Here is a 20,116-nt window from a genome sequence, read left to right as displayed (position 1 = left end):
GATGTATTAGTATTATTTTCATATTTTAAAGCTTTCTGTGGCTTCCTATGTCCACCCATGCATGCTTTATTTTGGATAATTGGAAAATGATAATTTTTATTGCCTGTGAAAATTAACAAAAGTTATTATTGAAACCTCTAGACCAAGATCTTATTACTGAGTCCTTTACAAGCTTCTGAATTTGCACTCCCATATTAGAAAATGCTGCTTGTATTTTTCTTTATATGTGTTGACTATTTTTTGTAGTTCAGTCATAAGACATTATTATTTTAAAAGGGAGAACAGCAGTAAATAGAGAAAATAGTTGATTTTTTAAAAAAAACATTACTGTCATATTTAGGTATAAAACCATTAACTATCTAGGGTACGTTTAAAGATAATAATGCATGTGTTTGTGAGATCAAGACCCAAGTTCAGTATTATTCCATTGTTCAGAACACAGATCAATAACTGCCACATGTAGCTGAAGTTCCCTCCCAAATCTTGTGGACTGAATGACATAAACCAATGCTTTTAAGATTAACATATTTCCAGCTCTACATGGATGCAATGTCTTGACATTACCTTTTGTATTCTTTGGTTTCTTAGCAATTCTTAACACCCCTTTTAAGTAACTGTTTATTTAAGAATAACTTGGGTTCTTTTTATAGCTTTTCCTCCTCATATTCAGAATTGATTCTTTTGCATTACACCCTACTAGACTAACTACTCTTTTTAAAAAAAAAATCTTATTCTGATATATAATCATACCATACCAGTCATTACTATTTTCAAGGTAAAGTACTCATTAAATCAAAACAGTTGGAATTTAACTAACATTGTCATCAGCACATGATGGTTATATCTTCCATAAAAACTGGATTCTTCTCCTTATTTTCAGTTCTCTTTGTTTATCAGCTATTTCCTTCAAGTTCTCTGAAAAACATTCAAAAGCTAACTCCACAAGTTCAGACTCTGGAATTTACTGAATACGCTTTCCCCCTCTGTGTTCTGAATATGTAAAATATTTCTAACATTGAGGAACTGTTTTAGAAAAGAACTGTCTTTAAAAATATTTTCATCAGTGAAATTTAAATCAACAATAAACTCAGGATGCAAACTAGAGCTGTTATGAAGCAGATCCAATCTTCGTATCAATATCAGTAATTTGGTATTCCATGCGTGACATTTATCAGAGAAGAACTATTTGTGTACAAGCTATGAACATGCACTCATTTTGAGCAAACGGAAGGTACAAAGCAGGTCATTTATAAAGCACATTTTCCTTTAATTTTCCTGATTTGCTTCTTTGAGTATCAAATATTCACAGAAGCACTTGATATCTTTTTCTAAATACCAAATAAACACTGCATTTAAGAAATGAAAATGAAGACTTAAACTTTTTCTTGGGGCTTCATGTCTTCTCCAATACTGTCAAAAATGTACTCCTAGATTCAAAAAGCATTCCACTTCATTTCCAAAACATAAAAATCAATTTTGATCTCAAAAAATATTTATCTCAACAAATTTACTTTTCTAATGCAGAATCTTAGAAAGTGCACCCATATTCTTTTATATTAAGATATCATCACACCTATTTAGTCACACAACCCTTCTAAACTAAAATAATTTCACCTCAGTTTTACCACGGTCATATGCCTCAATAAATTCATTGTCCCTTATATTTTATTCCTGTTTTTGAATTAGTAAAAGTGTGTACATCAACCGTGCATGTCTGGTAGTGGTGATATAAACCTGCCAGCTAGAGGGAAGCTCTGTGAAGTAATCTGTCATCACTTTTCCTGAAATAAACCATAGCTTTCAGGGACTTCTGAAAAGCAAATACAGACAGAAGTTACTGCAACAACAGGCTGAGTATCCTGCATTACAGCAGCAGGTGCATTTTGTGTTTCCACTTCCTCTGGACCCCCCATCATGCCTGTATAATATTCACCTTTCTATCTTCAAGCATGGAATTCACCTATGGATTCACCTATTAGCTAATGGGTCATACTAAAAAGTAAAAAAACTTGGTAACTCTCAAATCATGCTTTGGAATTTCAAACAAAAAAAACCCAACTGTTTTAGAGACTTCTTTTCACTTAACAAATTGATTTTGTTGACAGTGCCCCACTCTCACTCTCCTGCAGACCAGCAATAAAGTTTGGGTTATGTCATTTCTACTTTCATATGACAAGTTTTTCCATATGTCTTTCACCTAGAAACAATTATGTCCTTTGTAGATCTGCAGCCAAAAGAAAATTTGATACATGTACCCCATATACACACATGATCTGCATAACCTGTCTTTGTAAGCAGGACATGTTTTAAAGCCATTTTAGAGCAAGATAGCTAGAGGTAGTTTACTTACTTTGCAAAGTGTTTTAATCTATATAATATTTTTTCCACACTAATAAATGACAACTCTGTTTGCAGTGATCTTATATAATTGTTTTAGCTTTTCATTTTCGAAAAATGGAGGCAGCATTCTTTTTCAGTTCTCTTACAGATGTCAGTTATTAATAAAATATTTTGGTGCCACGGTCATAAAAATCCACTTGAAGTTTGTAAGTTCTTCCTTTGTTCCAGTCAGCTTTGCTAACTTGTTATCCACATACGTATATTTGATCATTTTGGAAATAAAATCTTATCTACACCCTATGCAGTTTAAAAGGAAAGAAACAGCAGTTTACATTAAAGCAATATTTGCAATGTTACTTTTTGCCATGATAAGGTGTCTGTATGTTCCAACAGTTTTCAAATGATTTTTACCAAAGGAAGCCAGAATTCACCTTGGAAAAAATGAGCTTTGATATTACCAGAAAGGAGACTGGAAATAGTTGTACACCCTACTTGTATGTTGGACAAACAAGAGACAAATGAATGTCATATAATAGTATTATTCATGTTCTGTTGGCATCAGAAGTCTGTAAAAGCATAAACTGATAGGTATTGATACTCAGCTCTTAATAAAGCCATACAATTTGGGAGGGGAAATCAGGACTTCAGTATACCAGAAGACGACAGAGAACTATAGCCATGTTTAATCAATTATATATAAACCCAAACCCCTAACCCAACCTAAAAAAATCAGTTGAGATTACTTTTGTTCTTTATGAAAATTCCCATTGAATATCTAACTTACTTCTTCCTTTAACTGTTGACTACGTTAAGAAGCTGCAAAGACTATAATTTGTACTGGAGGCAAGGCAGCCTGCTTTTCTGGTTGGCAGAACACGATTCCTAGCCAAAATGGTTTATTTTAAAAAGCTTTTGTGAGTACAAAGGATGCTGGAGTACTAACCCTTTTTGCCTCCAGCTGAGGCAATTTGCTGCTACTGCAGACATGGACACTGTTTCAACACCTATATACCATGCCCTTCCTGTCACCTGAATACCAAACACTGTTTTGATGAGGAATGTAAAATTCTGCAAAACCTGAGCAAAAGTACTTCTACTATTTTTTACTTTTTTAATGCTGCAAAAAGCAAGCCGCAAAGCAGGAAAGCAAAAAGAAAAAGGCCCTGACATTTTCACATGCTTCTATAAAATGTTTACAATTTATTCCTCTCTAATCAAAATGCTTACATTTTTGCCTATAACCACAGAGCCTTCTGAATTTTGAACAAGAACAGGCAAGAATCTTCTTTAAAAAAATCTTTTTCATGTCATATTTATTCCCCTTTGATTTTGTTTTAAATGAAGATTCTATCATTAATCATATAAATCACAAAAGAAGATAATTTGCACATAGAAAAAGAATTACATACCTTATCTTGGATAAGGAGACCATAAACCAAAATATTTTTCTTTTTCATTTCCCTTGCAAATTTCTTGATCCTAGTTAGTTCTTCCATCCCAATGCTGAAAGAAATATTTTCTGAAATATCCAAGTGCACCTGCAAAGGAACAAATAAGGAAAAAAAATAATCCACTTTTTCCACAGCATGCTATTTTAGACCACCAGTTTTGAGGTTTTAGTATCTCATTTTTATGTGTTAAGCATACATACAAATACAGGCTAACAAAGATTTTTCTTAGCTTCTATTACTATTGAATTGCACTACTTAAATATTTAGTGACGTGAAAGTTATTCTTTTCAAAGCACAGTGAAACCAATACACCAAAACTCACCAGAGCACATTGTTCTAACTGTACAGTAAAACTAATTAATTAAAATCAGAAAAACAACAACATTATTTTCTAAGCTGTAATCTAATATTCACAGATTTATTTATTTATTTACTATTGGGATACTAGAGAAAGGCAGGTGGTTTACTTAAGCATCTTACAAGTTATCAAAACGGAAATGCATTCTTTAAAGATTTACTTTGAATTCACTACCTTTTCAGTATAGCAAATTAGTTGCCTAAACTGGATTAATTTCAAGATAACACTTCAAGTTTAAAAAGAAGAAACTACTTCAAAAGAAGGTAGAGATATGACTGTCCTGACCTCTTGGGCAGGGAAAGGCTGGAAAAGCAGAGATGCTGCACAAAGATGGTGGGTCTCATCCTTAGGACCCGAAACTGATCTCCAGGGAGGTGTCAACTAGCTCAACCCTTTCCCAAGGCTTATGTGTTCCACAGTTTAATCAATTTACCAAGTTTCTCTCAAATGCAGAAATCAAAATTAAGGATGCTGATCTGTACATATGAAGGATCAGCATCTATCAATAGCAGAAATGCCCCTCCCTTAAAAGAAAGAAAATATTTTTCTGGTTGAATCATTCCATCGACATAAAACTTATCTGTAAGTACTACAGAGAGGTGGGAGTATAGAGGTAGCCCCAGAGATCTGTGCCTGGGAAAATTATTTCAAATTCCCTTTGTACTTTACGTTCAATTTACCCTGACCAATAACAGGTTGTTACTTATTTTCCCTTGCAACACTTTTTAAAAAGCTCTTTACTGTCTAAGTGCATACTCACCAGGAGCAAAGCTATTGTCTGCTATTACACAGGCAGAGATTAATTTTCAGACACTCCTTATTTTGTTATTTTTACCCAAAACAAGGCTAAGCACTGCTCATTTACAGCTATTTACATGAAATTTTAAAACCTATTATTTTGAGAGAACACAACCTAACACCTATTTACCATTAACCTGTTCCACAGCTTTAAAAAGAGATTTTTCTCAAACTTAACTTTTGTACGAAATGCAAATAATGGTAACTACAGAGGTGAAGTACTAGCATTCATTTCTTTCTAACCTTAAGTAATAACAACAAAACAAAAATCATATCCATTCACAGCATCTACAAATACGAACATGTATTACTCAGAAAAGTAATGTCAGTTTAGGAATATGATTCTCCTGGTTATAGCAGATTTGGAAAGGATACTGGTTTGATGCAGACAAATAATTGCATGAAGTTCACCTCTCTGCTTCCTATTTCTCCTGTAACGTTAATCTTCCTTTTTCTATGTCTGGATACAGTACTCCAATTGCTGCTTCAGCTTACAAATGCCACAAAAAACTCCAGTCAGGCATCAGGATAAAGGATAGACTTTGAAATCTGAGGCAATTTATATGTGGAAATATGGACAGAAGCCATCACGTCCAGTGCAAGCTCATCCTTTTACTGGGACAATTCTCCCCAGGCTGGTTAAACAGACAATATGGCACAATAACAACACCTGTCACTTTTACAACTAAAGCAGCTGAATATTGGAAGGAAAAATAAAACTGATTCTTTTAATTATCAGATTGTTACAAAAAAGCTGTGTGTCCTGAAATCAAAGAATAGACAAGAACTTTCCAATTACGCAAAAAGTCTACATTAGACTGTTCCTGATTATGAGGTTAGAATGGAAGCAGTTAGCTGCTCTCCACATTTATCCTTTCAATTCTTCACTACCAGGAACAGTTTTACTTTTGAGTAGAAAAGTATAATAAGCTAGTACCTGAAACCTCTGCATTTAAATGTCACCATATTGCTTAAAATTCTGTCACATCTGCCTGAGAAATACTAACGGGCCCTTTAACATCAAAAGAAAGCGTCTTAAAAGGCTTTTCACTAACAATGCATTCAGGTTTTATGTTAAACAAAGTATACAGCGAAGAATAAAGCCGAGGAGTCTCCCACTCATAAGCCTTAGTGAAGAGGACACTCAACATTGTAATTAAAGACTGCTGAAGGAAGTTTCTGTCCCCCAGCCATACCATCTGTAATGAGTTTTAGGGATCAGAAGTTTAAATGACTTAAATAGTTCCCAGCGATTAATATGAGGCAATGATTTGTTTAGCTAATTCTTCGGTCATTTAAAACATACCTTCCAGTCTTCCCATTTGTTCCTTCTTGTATTTCTAAAACATAGTGTGATACCTCCATAAAATTCAAAAGTGTAGCATAAAATGCCTTTTTACAGTTAAAGTACTTTATTTTTTTAATGATAATTTTAACAAATATATGTGTAGCTGTGTTTTAAATATTAGCAACTGCTTCCACCTAGTTATGAGACTTTTCTCTCACTGTCTGGTTTTGGGAAATTTCAGGTAGTTGTCAGGAACAACTCATGGATCTGGAGCATGGTAAAGAGATTAAATGTATCGTTTTCTCCTGAGGCTATTTTAAAAGGTGTCCAACTAAATAATTTGTGCACACTGCAAGCCACTCAAGCAACTACAGTTTCATTAAAAATGGCGCTGGATTCCACAATGACTTCAAGATCTAGTATCTTAGGGGCAAACCTGAGTTTCATGGTGAGCTTGTGTAAGCATTATTTGCTTCATACCTATTTCTCAGGAATACTAAGTCCAGAAAACATACAGGTACAATTACTAAAATACAGCGCTCACATTCCTCGTGTGACACTAAAAAACCACTTAATTCAAAGTCCAGAGTAGAGATTAGCTATGAATCAGGCACAAAATAAACATGCTTTTAACACCATGGTATTGCCTACTTGATTAATTCCAACTTTATCTGCACAAACCCCAGATGTAATACAGACAGAAATGGGAGGTAGGGGGGTGGGGATGGTGTTGTTTATATTCTTGGTAAAGGACTAATAAAAATATTCTCAGTTCAGAAAGGAGCATTCTGCACATCCAGTAGCCTTGTAAGGCAACAAAATTGGAGGCATGTCATTGCTTTGATTATCAAAGGCAGAAATAATTGACCTTTGAAAATTCAGTACAATTAAAGCTCTACTCTGAACTTCCTCAGAAACAGGGTCAAGAAAAAAAGTCTAAAGTGCTAAATATTGATGTTCATAGATTCACTCCCAAGACAACAACACTCTATAGGCAAGGATATAACTTTCTTCCTTTGTAAAACTAATCAAGCTTCATGATAACTCATTTATTTGTTGGATCAGTAATGCAATTTCATCACTTAAATTTCAGATTAAGTATAAAATTGACAAGTAAACGCTCAGTTTTCCCTCCAGATCACTAGACTCTGCACTTCAGAAACTATTCTGGCCCCATATAAAATAACTATTTATTCTTTTTTCAAGAGCCTCAAATATGGAACTATATTTTAAAGTCACAACATATTATCTTGTGTTATTGCTGCAGAGCATAATAAATGTAGTCCAGAGGCACATTCCACATGACATATGGCATTAATGACACTCATTCCACCGAACACTTCTCATCCCTACCTATTAAGCCAGAAAACATAATGACAGAATTAACTGGATCTGGTTACTCTGCATAGACTTTCAAATCTTCTTGTATTTTCTCCTTTTTAACAGTCTGAGTAAAATAAAAGTCATGCACACCTTCAGCTGTCATCCACATGAACTGTTAAATTATTCTGGCAGCAATATTAAAAGTAATAAGAATTTCAGCCAAAAAATACACTTTAAAACTTCTGCCACATACCAGATTAGGTTTTTTTCAGTCTTAACATCATCTCAATAAGTAAAGTATGTATTAAACTTCTATTGCAAAGTACTTCAAAGTTATTTTTTAATCCTTGGACCAGAAAAGCAACAACAATTTTAAAACTTTGAATAAACCACAGAGCACAGAAAAAAAATAAGCCACTTAATTCTGTTTCAGCTGAGCACTCAAGCAGAGTACAACATTCACAGCATCCCCAGCAGAGATGGAGCACAAAAGCAAAGCAGGAGTTAACAGTTCAGTATGACTAGCCACAATGAGTCTTTCACAGAAACATAATAAATTGTCATTTGCTAGTGCTGGTTTATTTCCTGAGAGCATGCAGTACATTTTCTGAAGTGCAAATGAGGCTCTTTACAGTCCAATTTTCAGTTCAAATTTACAATTTTATTCAGAGCTAGCAGCAGCTTAAACCTACTCTAACATTTAAAAATATTTCATTAGATGCTTTCTACAGTAACTTACAGGAGTTACCTACCGAAATAAGGACAACTGGATATAAGAGAGGAATATTTGATTTTTCCAACATATCCGCTAGTTGCTGGGTTTCTTGAATGGCATACTTTTTATCCTAAAAGAAAAGAAGTGCTTAGAATTATTGAAAACATCAAACACTGATTTCATAAAAATGGAATTCAAAGTTCTGATATTTATCAAAAAAAGATACAACACTTTTTTGGTTTGGGGTTTTTTTGTTTCCTTGGTTATTTGGTTTTAATATAGTTGTAAACTGGTAAAGTTATAGCTGTTTGAAAAAGAATATGAAATAATAATATTATCCTTAAGACGTATACATATAACAAGCTTAAGGGTCTTGATTGGTCTTAGATGTGGGTCCATCTAAAACCTTCCTGTTCCCATACAGGGACCCAAATACAGATTGTATGGCATAAATGTGCCCAAGATAGAAAATGCTGATTTAGACCACAGCAGCAATGCACAGTTAGTTAGATGATGACATGTAAGACATACCTCTTCTCGAGACATTTCGCTTCAATACATTATCTATGACAGGAAATTTTAAACTACTTTCAGTTGTATCCTTCTTATTCAAGAATTCATGGCTTATTTAACACCACACTGATGGAAGTGCAGAACCAGGAGAGAAAGGATGGGCCAGTATCTCAAAGGTCTAGTCTGGCGCACATCAGAAAGGATATACCAAGAGCACAGAAATAATGAACAACGTATTATTCAAATATCTAATTATTATTGACTGTTACTAATAAGTTTAAGTGCAAAACTAAAAAGCATGCATCCTTACTACTTACATTTACACAAACAAAATTGTAGCACTGTCCTGAAAAGATGTTCTGTAGATGGCTATCATTTTTGCTTAGAGATACTGATATAGCTTCAACCTGATTAGGAAAAAAAAAAAAATAAAAATCACTATGTCACAAATTTTACTTCAGCCTCAACAACGTGCTAAAGTTTCCACCGTTATGGCAGAGTTTGTTCATTCCAACAATTTAAAACAGGCAATTACTATTTCCACTATGAGAATTAAAAATTGCTCAGATTTGTAGGTGGCTCAACAGTGAAGCATGGAGTCACAACACTCTGCAGAGTTTTCTGCAAGTTTTTGCTGAAGCACACTGGTAGGGGAGCCATGCCAGACACAGCCCTGGCAGCAGCAGACACTACTACTGCTGCTGCCTGCAGTAGGATGTTCAGCTGTTGCCAGAGATGAAACCACTGTTCATAGGATCAAGATGATCTAATGATTTTAGACCTCTAATTCTGAGAAAATCTCTGTAATATTCAAATACATATATATTTTGTCTTCATACAACTAAAAATAAAATAATTGAAGAAGAACATATGAAAGACCAGGTACACAGGTATTCTAGGACTCTACATATGACAAGACTCATTTAGAATTTCTCCTGAAAATAATTTCCTTAGTGAATACTTCAAAATACTACCTTAATCACAGACATACTTATTTTGCAACCTTTAACTAAAACACCAGCTAAGAAATTATCCTAATTAAAATAAAAACTAGCTTCTACTGCACTATCAGCTTCAGGATTGCTTTAAGTAAAACAGCAAACCAGGTAGTAAAAGGGGAATTAATCCCCTAAAAGATGATAACACTTTGAAGCCAACTAAAAAAACTTGAAAATAAGGCAAAAAAAATCTTCATGTTGCTTCTATTAAACTAGCAAACCTCACTGTTCCACTGCTCAAATAAGCTGCCCAGAAGACATATTATATATAGCAGCCAACAACAGAAGGAACACACACACCGCTGTGTTCCCTCAAAATGTCACGTAATCCACCATCCAACAGAAGTACCAAATACAACATTTAAAAAGGCTTTGCACTGTTATCTAAAGCTGTATTTGTTTATTTTTGTAATACCTGGGGAGCTAACTTTTTGCAAAGGAAGGTGGTTTGAAACCCAAAAGTTGATACTTATGCACTAAAGATTTTAGAAACATTTTCGACTGAAAATTTGTTCAAACAACCCGAAATACTTAACATTTAATATTTTAAAGAGATTTAAACCAATAAAATCACAAAAGGCAAGAATTACTTAATATACTCTAAAAATGTAATACTCCAGGTATTGCAAATACACAAAACTCTCCTGACTTGAACTGCAGAAGTAAAGTCAGAAATCCCCAGTACCTTTACAACCCCGCATATACTTAGATGAACAGGAGCATAATGCATGCCACAGTCTTTTCAGAAGGTAAATGGAACATGACTCAGGGGACAAGGCCTATTTGTTTTCTTTTTCCTTAAGATATTACGATACATGACGCTTAAGTATTCCTGAACATTTAAAAATTAATAGTATATCAGAGTTTTGATTTAAATTGAACAATTTGATAAAGCAGTTAACTGAGTCTTTTGTTTTACAGCCATATTTTCCAGCAAAAATTAAATCAGATTTCTTGCTTGGAAAAGTATACACAGCTGCCTAATTAGAACCTTCAATACAGCATCAATTAATTAAAATTAATTTAAATTCTATTTGGCATGTTAGTATCCTATGCCAAAGTTTGGGGTTTTTTTTAATTAAAATTAATATTAATCAATGTTATTGGCTATTTGAGAGAGCAAAAATTACCGAAACCCACGACCTCAGTAAAATGTGTTCATCGCATAACGTTTCAGTGTTTAAATAGAAAAAAAAAAAAATGGATTTTCTTAATCACTTCTGGTCATTATAGCAATTGCTATGCAGGTAGTATAAAGAAGCAGAGACTGTAAGTTTTCATGAACATGAAGATAGGAATAATAATGTTTTCTTTAATGTTTTTCTGCTTATCAGATGCCCTGTCCTGAAGCTTTCCATAAAATTGAAAAATAATATCAGGACATTGGGAATCTGTAAAAGTTAGTTGAATTATATCAGAATTTGAAATCACAATTAATAACAATTCAGCAAGCGGACAAAGCGATGTTTAAGAAATTAGTGCATTTCTACTAGTGAAACACTAGTTCATTTACTAATTAAAACTAACCAAATATTTTGATATACTGCTTGTGGATATTTATCCAGTCACAAAAAAAACCCCAGCTCCATCCAATTGATTACATTTCATGTGACAGGAGCACTTTGTCACTGAATAAGCAGGAGTACGTCATTTCCAGTCACAGAAGAAAACACCTTCAGTCCCCCATTTAGGTTTGCTTGTTTCAAAAGAAAGGGCTAAATAACAAACATAAGGAAAGACTCAATTTATGTCTTCCACACTAAGATATCTTCTGTAAAGCATTCACGTATTAGTTATATGGTTTACAGTAACACTGATTAAAATATTTACTCTTAAAGTACTTTGCAAGCAGTAACGGCTGCCTTATTTATTTTTTTATTTATTTATTTTTTTTAGAAAAGCTTTTATTTTCATTTCTTTATCTCATCATTTCAATTTTTACATCTTTTTTCCCCTGTTTTTGGAGTCTCTCACGGAAACCCCACTAACAATTTAATTTTTCTTTAAGGATGCATCTAGAAGTTAACAAATATCCTAAAAATAAATATGGCTGGTACTAAGAACTAGAGTGTCAAAACTATCTAAAACGTTAAAATATTGACCACGGCCAGTTTAAATTTCAGTTAGTTTAAATTTGAAGTATGTAGGCTACTGAATGATTCCCAGTTAGTGTCTGTCTTAGATCAATTATCATCCAATTAGCCTTTTGAAAAGGCCCGGCTTTCAGTGTGGTACAGCAATTATCACATTGTACAGAGCCAAATCTCTCTCTCACAAGGTTATTGTGCTTCACTTGAGAAATCATAGGCCAGTGGATATATTCTAAGGTGTTTCAAACTAGAAGTTCTGTATATTGGTAAGCTTAAAAATTAAGTCAAGAGATTATACCATTTAAAAACAAGACACACAATACATAAATATTAGTTTTCGAAGATATTCAGTGTAAGGGTTCATGAAATTAATTACTAAGGATGTTTAAAGGGACACAAGAAGACAGGGATCTTGATGAAGTTGTTTGGTAGGTATCACTGCAGGAATTCTTAGGAACTGTTGAAAAGAAATTAAACAATCAACTTCATTATGAGGAAAGACAACATGGATCAAAAAAAAAAGAGAAGAAATTATCAACTAAATAAACTGATTTAATAGAACCATGAAAAAAATTCAGTCCCATATTAGTAGGAATCCCTTCATTTTATGCCCTCATTACGTTGTTTGTGCCCATTTTATGTGTGTTTTATTCAAATGCACCATGGGTTCATGTGCTGGACCAACCCAACAATAAACTGGTTTTGAAATGAAAATTTGGAAACATGTTGAAAATTTTAACTAGTTTTGCTGGCAGTCTGATTTGAGGTTGCTACGTCTTCCTAGTAACCGTAGAATAGTTTAAATGGAAAGAAAAAGGAAAAACAGTAACAGACCTGGTATCAGTGAAATGGAAACATAGTTCTGCTCCATTATACAGCTATTCAGACAAGAAAAGATCTTATTCAACTCTGCTAATGTTTTGCACTTTTAAATGTAGACTTTTAAAAAAGCATGATTTTCCATATTAAATGCAATTGTTTCCAAATAAAACCTGTAAGTACAATGTCAAGTGGCATTTCTAGATATAAAATAGCAATACAGTTTGCTACAGAAGAACATCCTACTCTTAACAAAGCGCACACTGCAGAACAACAACAGACATGAATAAAACCATTGCAAAAGCAACATTGTGCAAATCAGGAAATCTGTATTTTTGAACAGCTATTCCCTTTCTATTACCCTTAGAAACAGAAAGATGTGATACCATCACATAAGATATAATTAAGAAACACCCCAAGACCAGTCAAGATTTAAGCAATTACCGAATGTAAACCACCTTTGGGAAAAATGACAACTTGATAGTTCTATTAGTAGAAACAATGAAAAACGAAAAGATAGTTAAATGCCAGTAGAAAATGCCATCAATATCCTACAGCAAAGGCTTCAATGAACATCCACTGAGTGAAATGTCCCCTGTCTCTCTGCAAAAAGGCTGATTAATTTGACTTTGCATTCACAGTTCTGCAGGAATACATCCTACTCTTTAGCGGGTTCAGAATTTAATTCAGACTTCAAAGTAACAAAAGCATTTCCTCTGTAACATATTTGTTACAATTTGAGCTTACTGAATTTATAAAATCTAAAGAAAATGGCCTCTCAGTTGTCTGGATCCAATTTCTCCTCTAATCTAATATATACATTTTAAGAGGATCAGTAAGATCCCCCTCCACAGCATAGCTGGGCTGAAGATGCTTCCTTCTGGGTAACTTCCACACCTGGTGTTAATCCCTTGTAATAAATACTATAGTGACCCAGGAGGTCTCTGTTTCCGTATTCACATTATTTAGACCATTTCTTATGAGTTGCAACAACCAGAAACATTAAATTAATTGTACAGTTTACAGACATACAGTTGTACTTACTTTTAATTGGTTTTTCAGAGATTCATGAAGGCGAAAACCTACTTGTGCAACAGCTTCCTTCACATCAGTAATAACACAAACTTGTTGTGATAGGTTGTCTGTGATCAAGAAAAAACCCTTAGTATTTCATGCAAAGGTAAATCAATCAAAATTACTAATCTGCTAAACATTACCTTCCATCCATATACTGCTGTATCTTGACAGAACCTTTTCAACAGCTGTAAATTTAATTTTGAGACAACTTATTTCAAGGCACAGCTAATATAACTACATAATTTATGTAACATACATCACAAATATAAAGTTCATATTATATTTTATATGATTTTGTACATTAAAACATCACATAATCACACTGTCGCCAGAGCCCATTTAAATAAGGGACTTCTATGAAAAAGTATTTGTTTAGGTACACATTACTGACACTAGATGAAAACCAAGAAAACAACTTTTTGAAAACCTCATACCACTACCACTTCAACAAATCACTAAATGCAGTGTCAGCAATATTGAGAAAAGCAGAAAAACCCCAGGAGATAGCATAAATCCACTTCCCAACAATATATAGTACATAGCTAAAAAAACCCAAATGCATTGAAAATACATTTCAGGGAGATAGCAGATATAACTGTTCATCTCAGTATCAAAAAAGTTGCAGAGTCAGTGAAAAAGATCTTAGCATGGGCAGTCTCTTAGATCTTTTACTGATGGGGAAAAAATATAATATTTTCTTGATACTGAGAACAAATAGTTTCAGGCTATTGCCTGATCTGCTCCATAAAGCAAATATTTCAGAAAATTAGTATTTTCTTTTGTTATTGACTAGTTTGAAGATTGAGTGAACATTTTCCTTTCTTTAAGCAAACAAAATAATTCAAGTCTAGAATTCTCACTTCTAATTCAGGATTTTATCTTTGAGATGCTGAATTAATATGCAGACAAAAACATAAAATTTCTAATGTCTTTGGGGTTGCCACTCCATAAGCAGCTAGAAATTTCATAAAGGTAAAGTCTAATTATGTTTAAAGCAGACTTCAATGAAACTTCAGGGACAGAAATATACCAAACCACCACAAGATAAATCAGTAGTGAAAGACATAAAAGAAATTATAAAAATATGGCCTAACTTCTCTTCAAACAAGTCTGAGTATAAAGATACATATTTGTTGCATGTGGAAAGGTTTTTTTTATAATTACATACCACACAATAAGTTCAATCAGATGCGTTAAAGTAAACATCTCACTTTCTATTGTAAACGTAAAGACTTCTTTACAAAAATAGACATACAGACCTGAAAATTAATTTTAAAGCTGCTGCAGAGTTAACATTATTGGAAAGTGAGTTACAAATTTTAAACTATTATTTGTAAGCAGGACAAGTGAATCAACCACTGAGTATCCCAAAATATAATTACAATGATTTTATGAATTATGGGCATTTATGAAATCCATTATTTGTAACATGACAACAAAAATAGTGGTAGCAACTGACTTTGTATTAAGTTAGCAAAAATGCGGCGGGGGGTGGGTGGGTGTCGGGGCAGGGAGAAAGAGAGGGAACAATAAACATCTGTTTATAAACCATCACAACCAGATGAAAGTGAGAATTAAAAAAATGCATGGCCACTTCTCATAGGACTGGAAATCATAGGATACCATGACTGTGGGAGAAATTATCTTCCCATAGATACACTGGGCAAAAAAATATACTGAACATGCGCCAAAGTTGGCTTCTACTTATACAGAAGAACTTTACAGTCTAAAATATGGGTCAATGGGAAACCATATTGAATTAATTTCTTATCAGCAGAAAGAAACTGGTGGGGAGACTGAAATAAGAGCAAGAGTCCCTTGAATTTAGTACTGTACGTGGAATGCAGATACAAGATAGATGTACATAATAAACCAGACTGGCATATCAGATTTCAAGAACTCCGATTCTATTGAACCAAGTAACTTAATGAAGAAGGTCAGATTGGAGCTGTTACAAAAATCCACATGTGGAAGAAGGCTGTGGAAGCCAAGAAGGCACCATAATTTAGGCTCTGACAGTTCTTTTTAAAAAGTCGTCAGTTATCAACTGCAAGTGTCAAAAGTAACCTCACAAGAGGCTGCTGCTCAAAGACTGCAGCCATAAAGCCCATCTCACTCCTCTCCCCGGCCCCCTCAGACCTCTAACTTCCTGCAATGTAAGTGAGAAAGGAGAGATGACTACCAAAAAAGCAACTAAGATTTGCAGGTTCAATTTAATAAAGAAGAAAGCAAAATTGAATTAAGTGTGAAAAAATGTATTTGTAATCTGGAGGAAGGAGGAATATAATGCAGCAGGGGGAAAGTCTACAAATAAAGTATGAAAAAATAATTTAACGATAATACACACATTGATAAGATGCTGCATGCTTTTAAATGATCAAGAAAAATGAAGTCTGGGAAATCATAGTTTACGAAATCATCACAGCAAAGCAACGGTTCTGTTCTAGTTGAAATTTAAGACTCAATTTCCATTTAAATCCCAACCGTGTCAAGTGACCAAAACCATCTGTATGTTAATTTAGCAGTTTGCAGGTTTGCCGTACTGTGGGAAGGCAGGCTGCATGGAGCCCCGCTCCCCAAGACTGCCCGTGTCCCAGCGCCGGCGAGCCGCTGGAGCTCTGTTCACTCAGTGCCAACACGCTGGCCCCACGAACCCAGGCAGCGCCGGCGCAGGCCTCGCGTGGGTCCTGCTGACCGCACGCAGCACTTCACTCCTGGCTTTCAGAAGTTTGCCTGGGTGAACGGAACAGTTATTCTGGAAAGCCACATCAGGGCCATGTCATAAAGAATTTTAATGCTCAGCTAACAACTTTTCATCAGATTACTGGATAATCCAGTCTGGAAGAGACCTCAGGAGGTCTCTAGTCCAAACTACCAACCAAAGCAGGATCACCCATGAGATCAGGCCTGGTCACTCAGTGCCCTAGCCCCTGGTCCTTGAGAACCTTTGAGGACAGAGACCTCTCCAGGCAACCTGTTCACTGCCTGACTGTTCTCACGGTGAAAGTCCTTCCTGAGGCAGAATGTCCTTTGGTTCAGTTTTTGCCTGTTACCTCTTGTCCTTCTCCCATGCACCACTGTTCTGTTTTCTTCTCTACTTTCATGACACACCTTCCCAACCTTTTTTTTTTTTTTTTTTTTTTTTTTGCTTCTCTTGCTATTATGTTGTCTATCAAAATCTGTATCCTTCTTTGGCTTCCTCTTCCTCTGCTTACTTTAAACTTAATATTTCCCTGGAAATCTCCTCATCCCAATACACGTCTCCCATTCACTATTGGCCTCTTCACAGCTGTACCTGATTATGGAGTAACACCCTCCTCCCCATACTGCATCACATTTAACATCCACTCAGAGCATATATTTCATATAAAATCAAAAATAGTTAAAACTTTACACTGCCAAATTCTGTCAGGTTAAACATTAAAGTTCTCTATCAGGAAAGGGGTAGGAATTTTCCTCAGTGAAGATAAATTTGATACAGGATTTCAGAATTTATTCCATCAAACCACCTTCTCTCTCCAGCAGAAAATTTAATTTTTAATTTTTCTGTGTGCTTCTTTTGATATCCTGAAAGCTTTAGATCACATTATTATTCAGTAACATCTGTTATAGTCTTTATCCTAGGATCTCACCAAAAATTATAAATTAAAATGTGTGCATGTTTATGGAACTACCCTAGTTAGATATGTATTAAAGTGTACTTAATGAATGACTTAAAAATTCACCCTGAAATGCATGCCACAAACAAGCAGCAATTAAAATAATATTTTGCTCGACTAAAGATCATAAATATCATATCCTGGGGAATTAATACCATAAGAATAAAAATGCATCTGAATAGCAAATAGATTTTAGCCTACGGACATTATTTTTTCTCTTAATTGCACATATATGTGTACACATATACTTGTTTTTGTAAACATGTTCATACCATGCCATTCTGGTCTGTCATTATAATTCCTACTGTTTTGGAAGCACATCCTATTCATCAAAATACTTTTGAAGTTTGCAGTGAATTCAAAATAGGAAATTAGTTTATCGGAATTTCTTTTTCACTTTCTATACAGCAATAGCTTTTCTGGTCTGGAAATTCAGGCATTTTTAGTATAACAGAGATGTTTCTACCACTGTAAACACAAGAAAAATGAAATAAGTACTGCCAAGCGTTTAGTTCATTCATGCTCAACAGAATGAGTTGAAATTCTTATTTGTATGATATAGGTTAACTAAAAATATCTAACAATTTTTTTGTTTACCAATTCCACATTTCTCTGTAGCCAAAAACACCAAAAGCCAAATGTGACACTGGCCCTACCAATGTTAGTATAAAAGAAAGAGAGGAAGATTTTGTGGTAGAAGAAAAGAGGGTTGTTATCTGAGGAGTATCTCCACCTGCCAGTCTATTTCTTTGCCTCACAGCAGAGAACAGCCACTGGTTAATGAGTGTGCCCATGAAAATGCAGGCTACCTTGAGTAAGGTCTCTGTCCTTTGATAAACAAGTCTTATGTCAATTTTTGTATTATTTATATGAAGAACTCACATGACTTTTTATAACACAAAACATAGTATATAGGTCCCAACAATCATAAAAAATTTGAAGGCATTGCAATATTTTTCTTGGCACTTGCTAATTGTATCAACATCAGCACATACTTATTTAGCTAAATGTGAGGGCAAAATATCCAATCTGCAAGTGCACGCTCTTCTGAAAAAGTAATTGCAGAAGAAGGGCCCTCAAGAAAAGAAAGAGGAGGAGAGCAAGTCAAACTAAGTTACAAACTTCTATTGAGAAGCACCATTTAAAGTTTACATGTTGGAACTAGAGTTCAAAGATACCTACCCTGAGGGCAGTAGTCCTAATGGAAATTTTTTAGGATGTTTTGTATTAGCCTGATCTTAACTACATTTCTAGATGAGTCACCCTTATTGTAAGATGATATTTTCAAGATTATTAAAAATAGGCGTGTGCCACCTTGTCTGCATACTCTGCAAGTTCATACCTGCTTAACTAAAGAAAAGCATTACATTTACTGTTTATAAAACAAATTTTAGAACTCAGACTATCATAATACAGTTGTAAAAGAGACTTGAGGAAGTAAGCAAATTCATAAGACACATTTTAAGAAAACAGTCTCAAAAGATAACTCAGTCTATATTAGAAAAATGTGTCTTTGTATTGGCTTGAATATGAATTACATATATGCATAAATATATCTAAAGTATAAAAATGTACATATGCATGCATGCTTTTCTTACTTCTACTTGAGTCAAGTTTAGCATGCTTAAATTTATCAGTCATTATGTCTCATTAAGCTGGTACAGCTACCTGTGCTTCTATGAAACATTTAAGACTTGTTACTTAGGTAGGATTATATTTGTAATATAAGGAACTAATGGAACTAATGGAACTATAATGTCTAAAGGAACAGTCTCATAATCACATGATTAACTGTATTTTTTTCAGACATAATTTAATTGCCAAACACATATAACCATAATAATTTTTCTTGTATTTAAATTGATTAATTAAAAAATTATAATTTAATATATGGACAATAGAGAGAAATGCAAGACCACTTGAAAAACAAACAAAGTAGCAAAATAATATGTCAAACTGAACCACAAGAAACCTGTTCCTTAGCAAAACCGTCTAGAGGCAGAAGTGTAACCTTAATATTCTAGCATAAAAATCTAAGTATGTAAGATCTGTTGAAGTTCATAACTCAAAGCAAAAAAAAGATTACTATTTGAAACCAGAAAAAGACCAGTTGGATGAATAGTTCTCATCAAAACAAATATTTTTAATAGAGCTTCAATGGATTTTCTAAATAAAACTAACAGGTTAACAGAAAAGGTAACTGTCATTCTCTGAAGTTGAAGCAAACCAAGTTTTGGTCACTAATAAATAAGACTGTAGATGACATGAAATTTGGAACTGCAGTCACAAAATTGTATGTATACACTCAAAATTTCTTCACTGCTGAATTCATCCAATGCTAAAATATGCATCCAGCAAATTAAAAACATAATAAATAATAAAGAAATCAGCTGTGAAGACTGAAACGGTAGTGGGGAGCCAGGGTGAAGCCCTTAGTACCCTACACTCTCCAAGCCCATACGTTTAGCTTCTGGGACATCTCCAGAGGACCTTGATAGCATGCAAGCTGGCATGCCAAGAGCTGGTACCTTGCAATCCAGCCATACAGTATCATGCAGGACCTCCCCTTCAGGCATTCTACATGGCCTGAACCTGGAGTCTGAATCCACCCAAGTATGCAATACAGGACTCTACCATTCAGTGTGGGATGCTGCATTTCAGTCCTGTGTCCTCTTCAACAACTTGAC

At 34.3% G+C, this 20,116-nt stretch overlaps 1 protein-coding gene across 2 annotated transcripts in view; it reads right to left on the bottom strand.

Moving 5' to 3' along the window:
- The window catches only part of CRPPA (CDP-L-ribitol pyrophosphorylase A), a 125,724-nt gene that overhangs the window by 46,439 nt on the left and 59,169 nt on the right, over positions 1–20,116 (bottom strand). Inside the window, exons 6-9 of one of the 2 annotated variants that reach the window (XM_056334914.1) lie at positions 13,738–13,835; positions 9,104–9,193; positions 8,311–8,403; positions 3,750–3,878 (exon numbers count right to left, since the gene is read on the bottom strand). In XM_056334914.1, coding sequence (XP_056190889.1) covers positions 3,750–3,878; positions 8,311–8,403; positions 9,104–9,193; positions 13,738–13,835 — 410 coding nt within the window. The remainder of the gene's footprint in view (positions 1–3,749; positions 3,879–8,310; positions 8,404–9,103; positions 9,194–13,737; positions 13,836–20,116) is intronic. The other variant, XM_056334915.1, reaches the window with a different exon arrangement.

Source organism: Falco biarmicus, chromosome 4 (assembly GCF_023638135.1).
Source record: "Falco biarmicus isolate bFalBia1 chromosome 4, bFalBia1.pri, whole genome shotgun sequence".
NCBI lineage: Eukaryota > Metazoa > Chordata > Aves > Falconiformes > Falconidae > Falco > Falco biarmicus.
The sequence above is the reverse complement of the archived record's forward strand: the minus strand, read 5'-3'. Positions and strand labels throughout refer to the sequence as shown.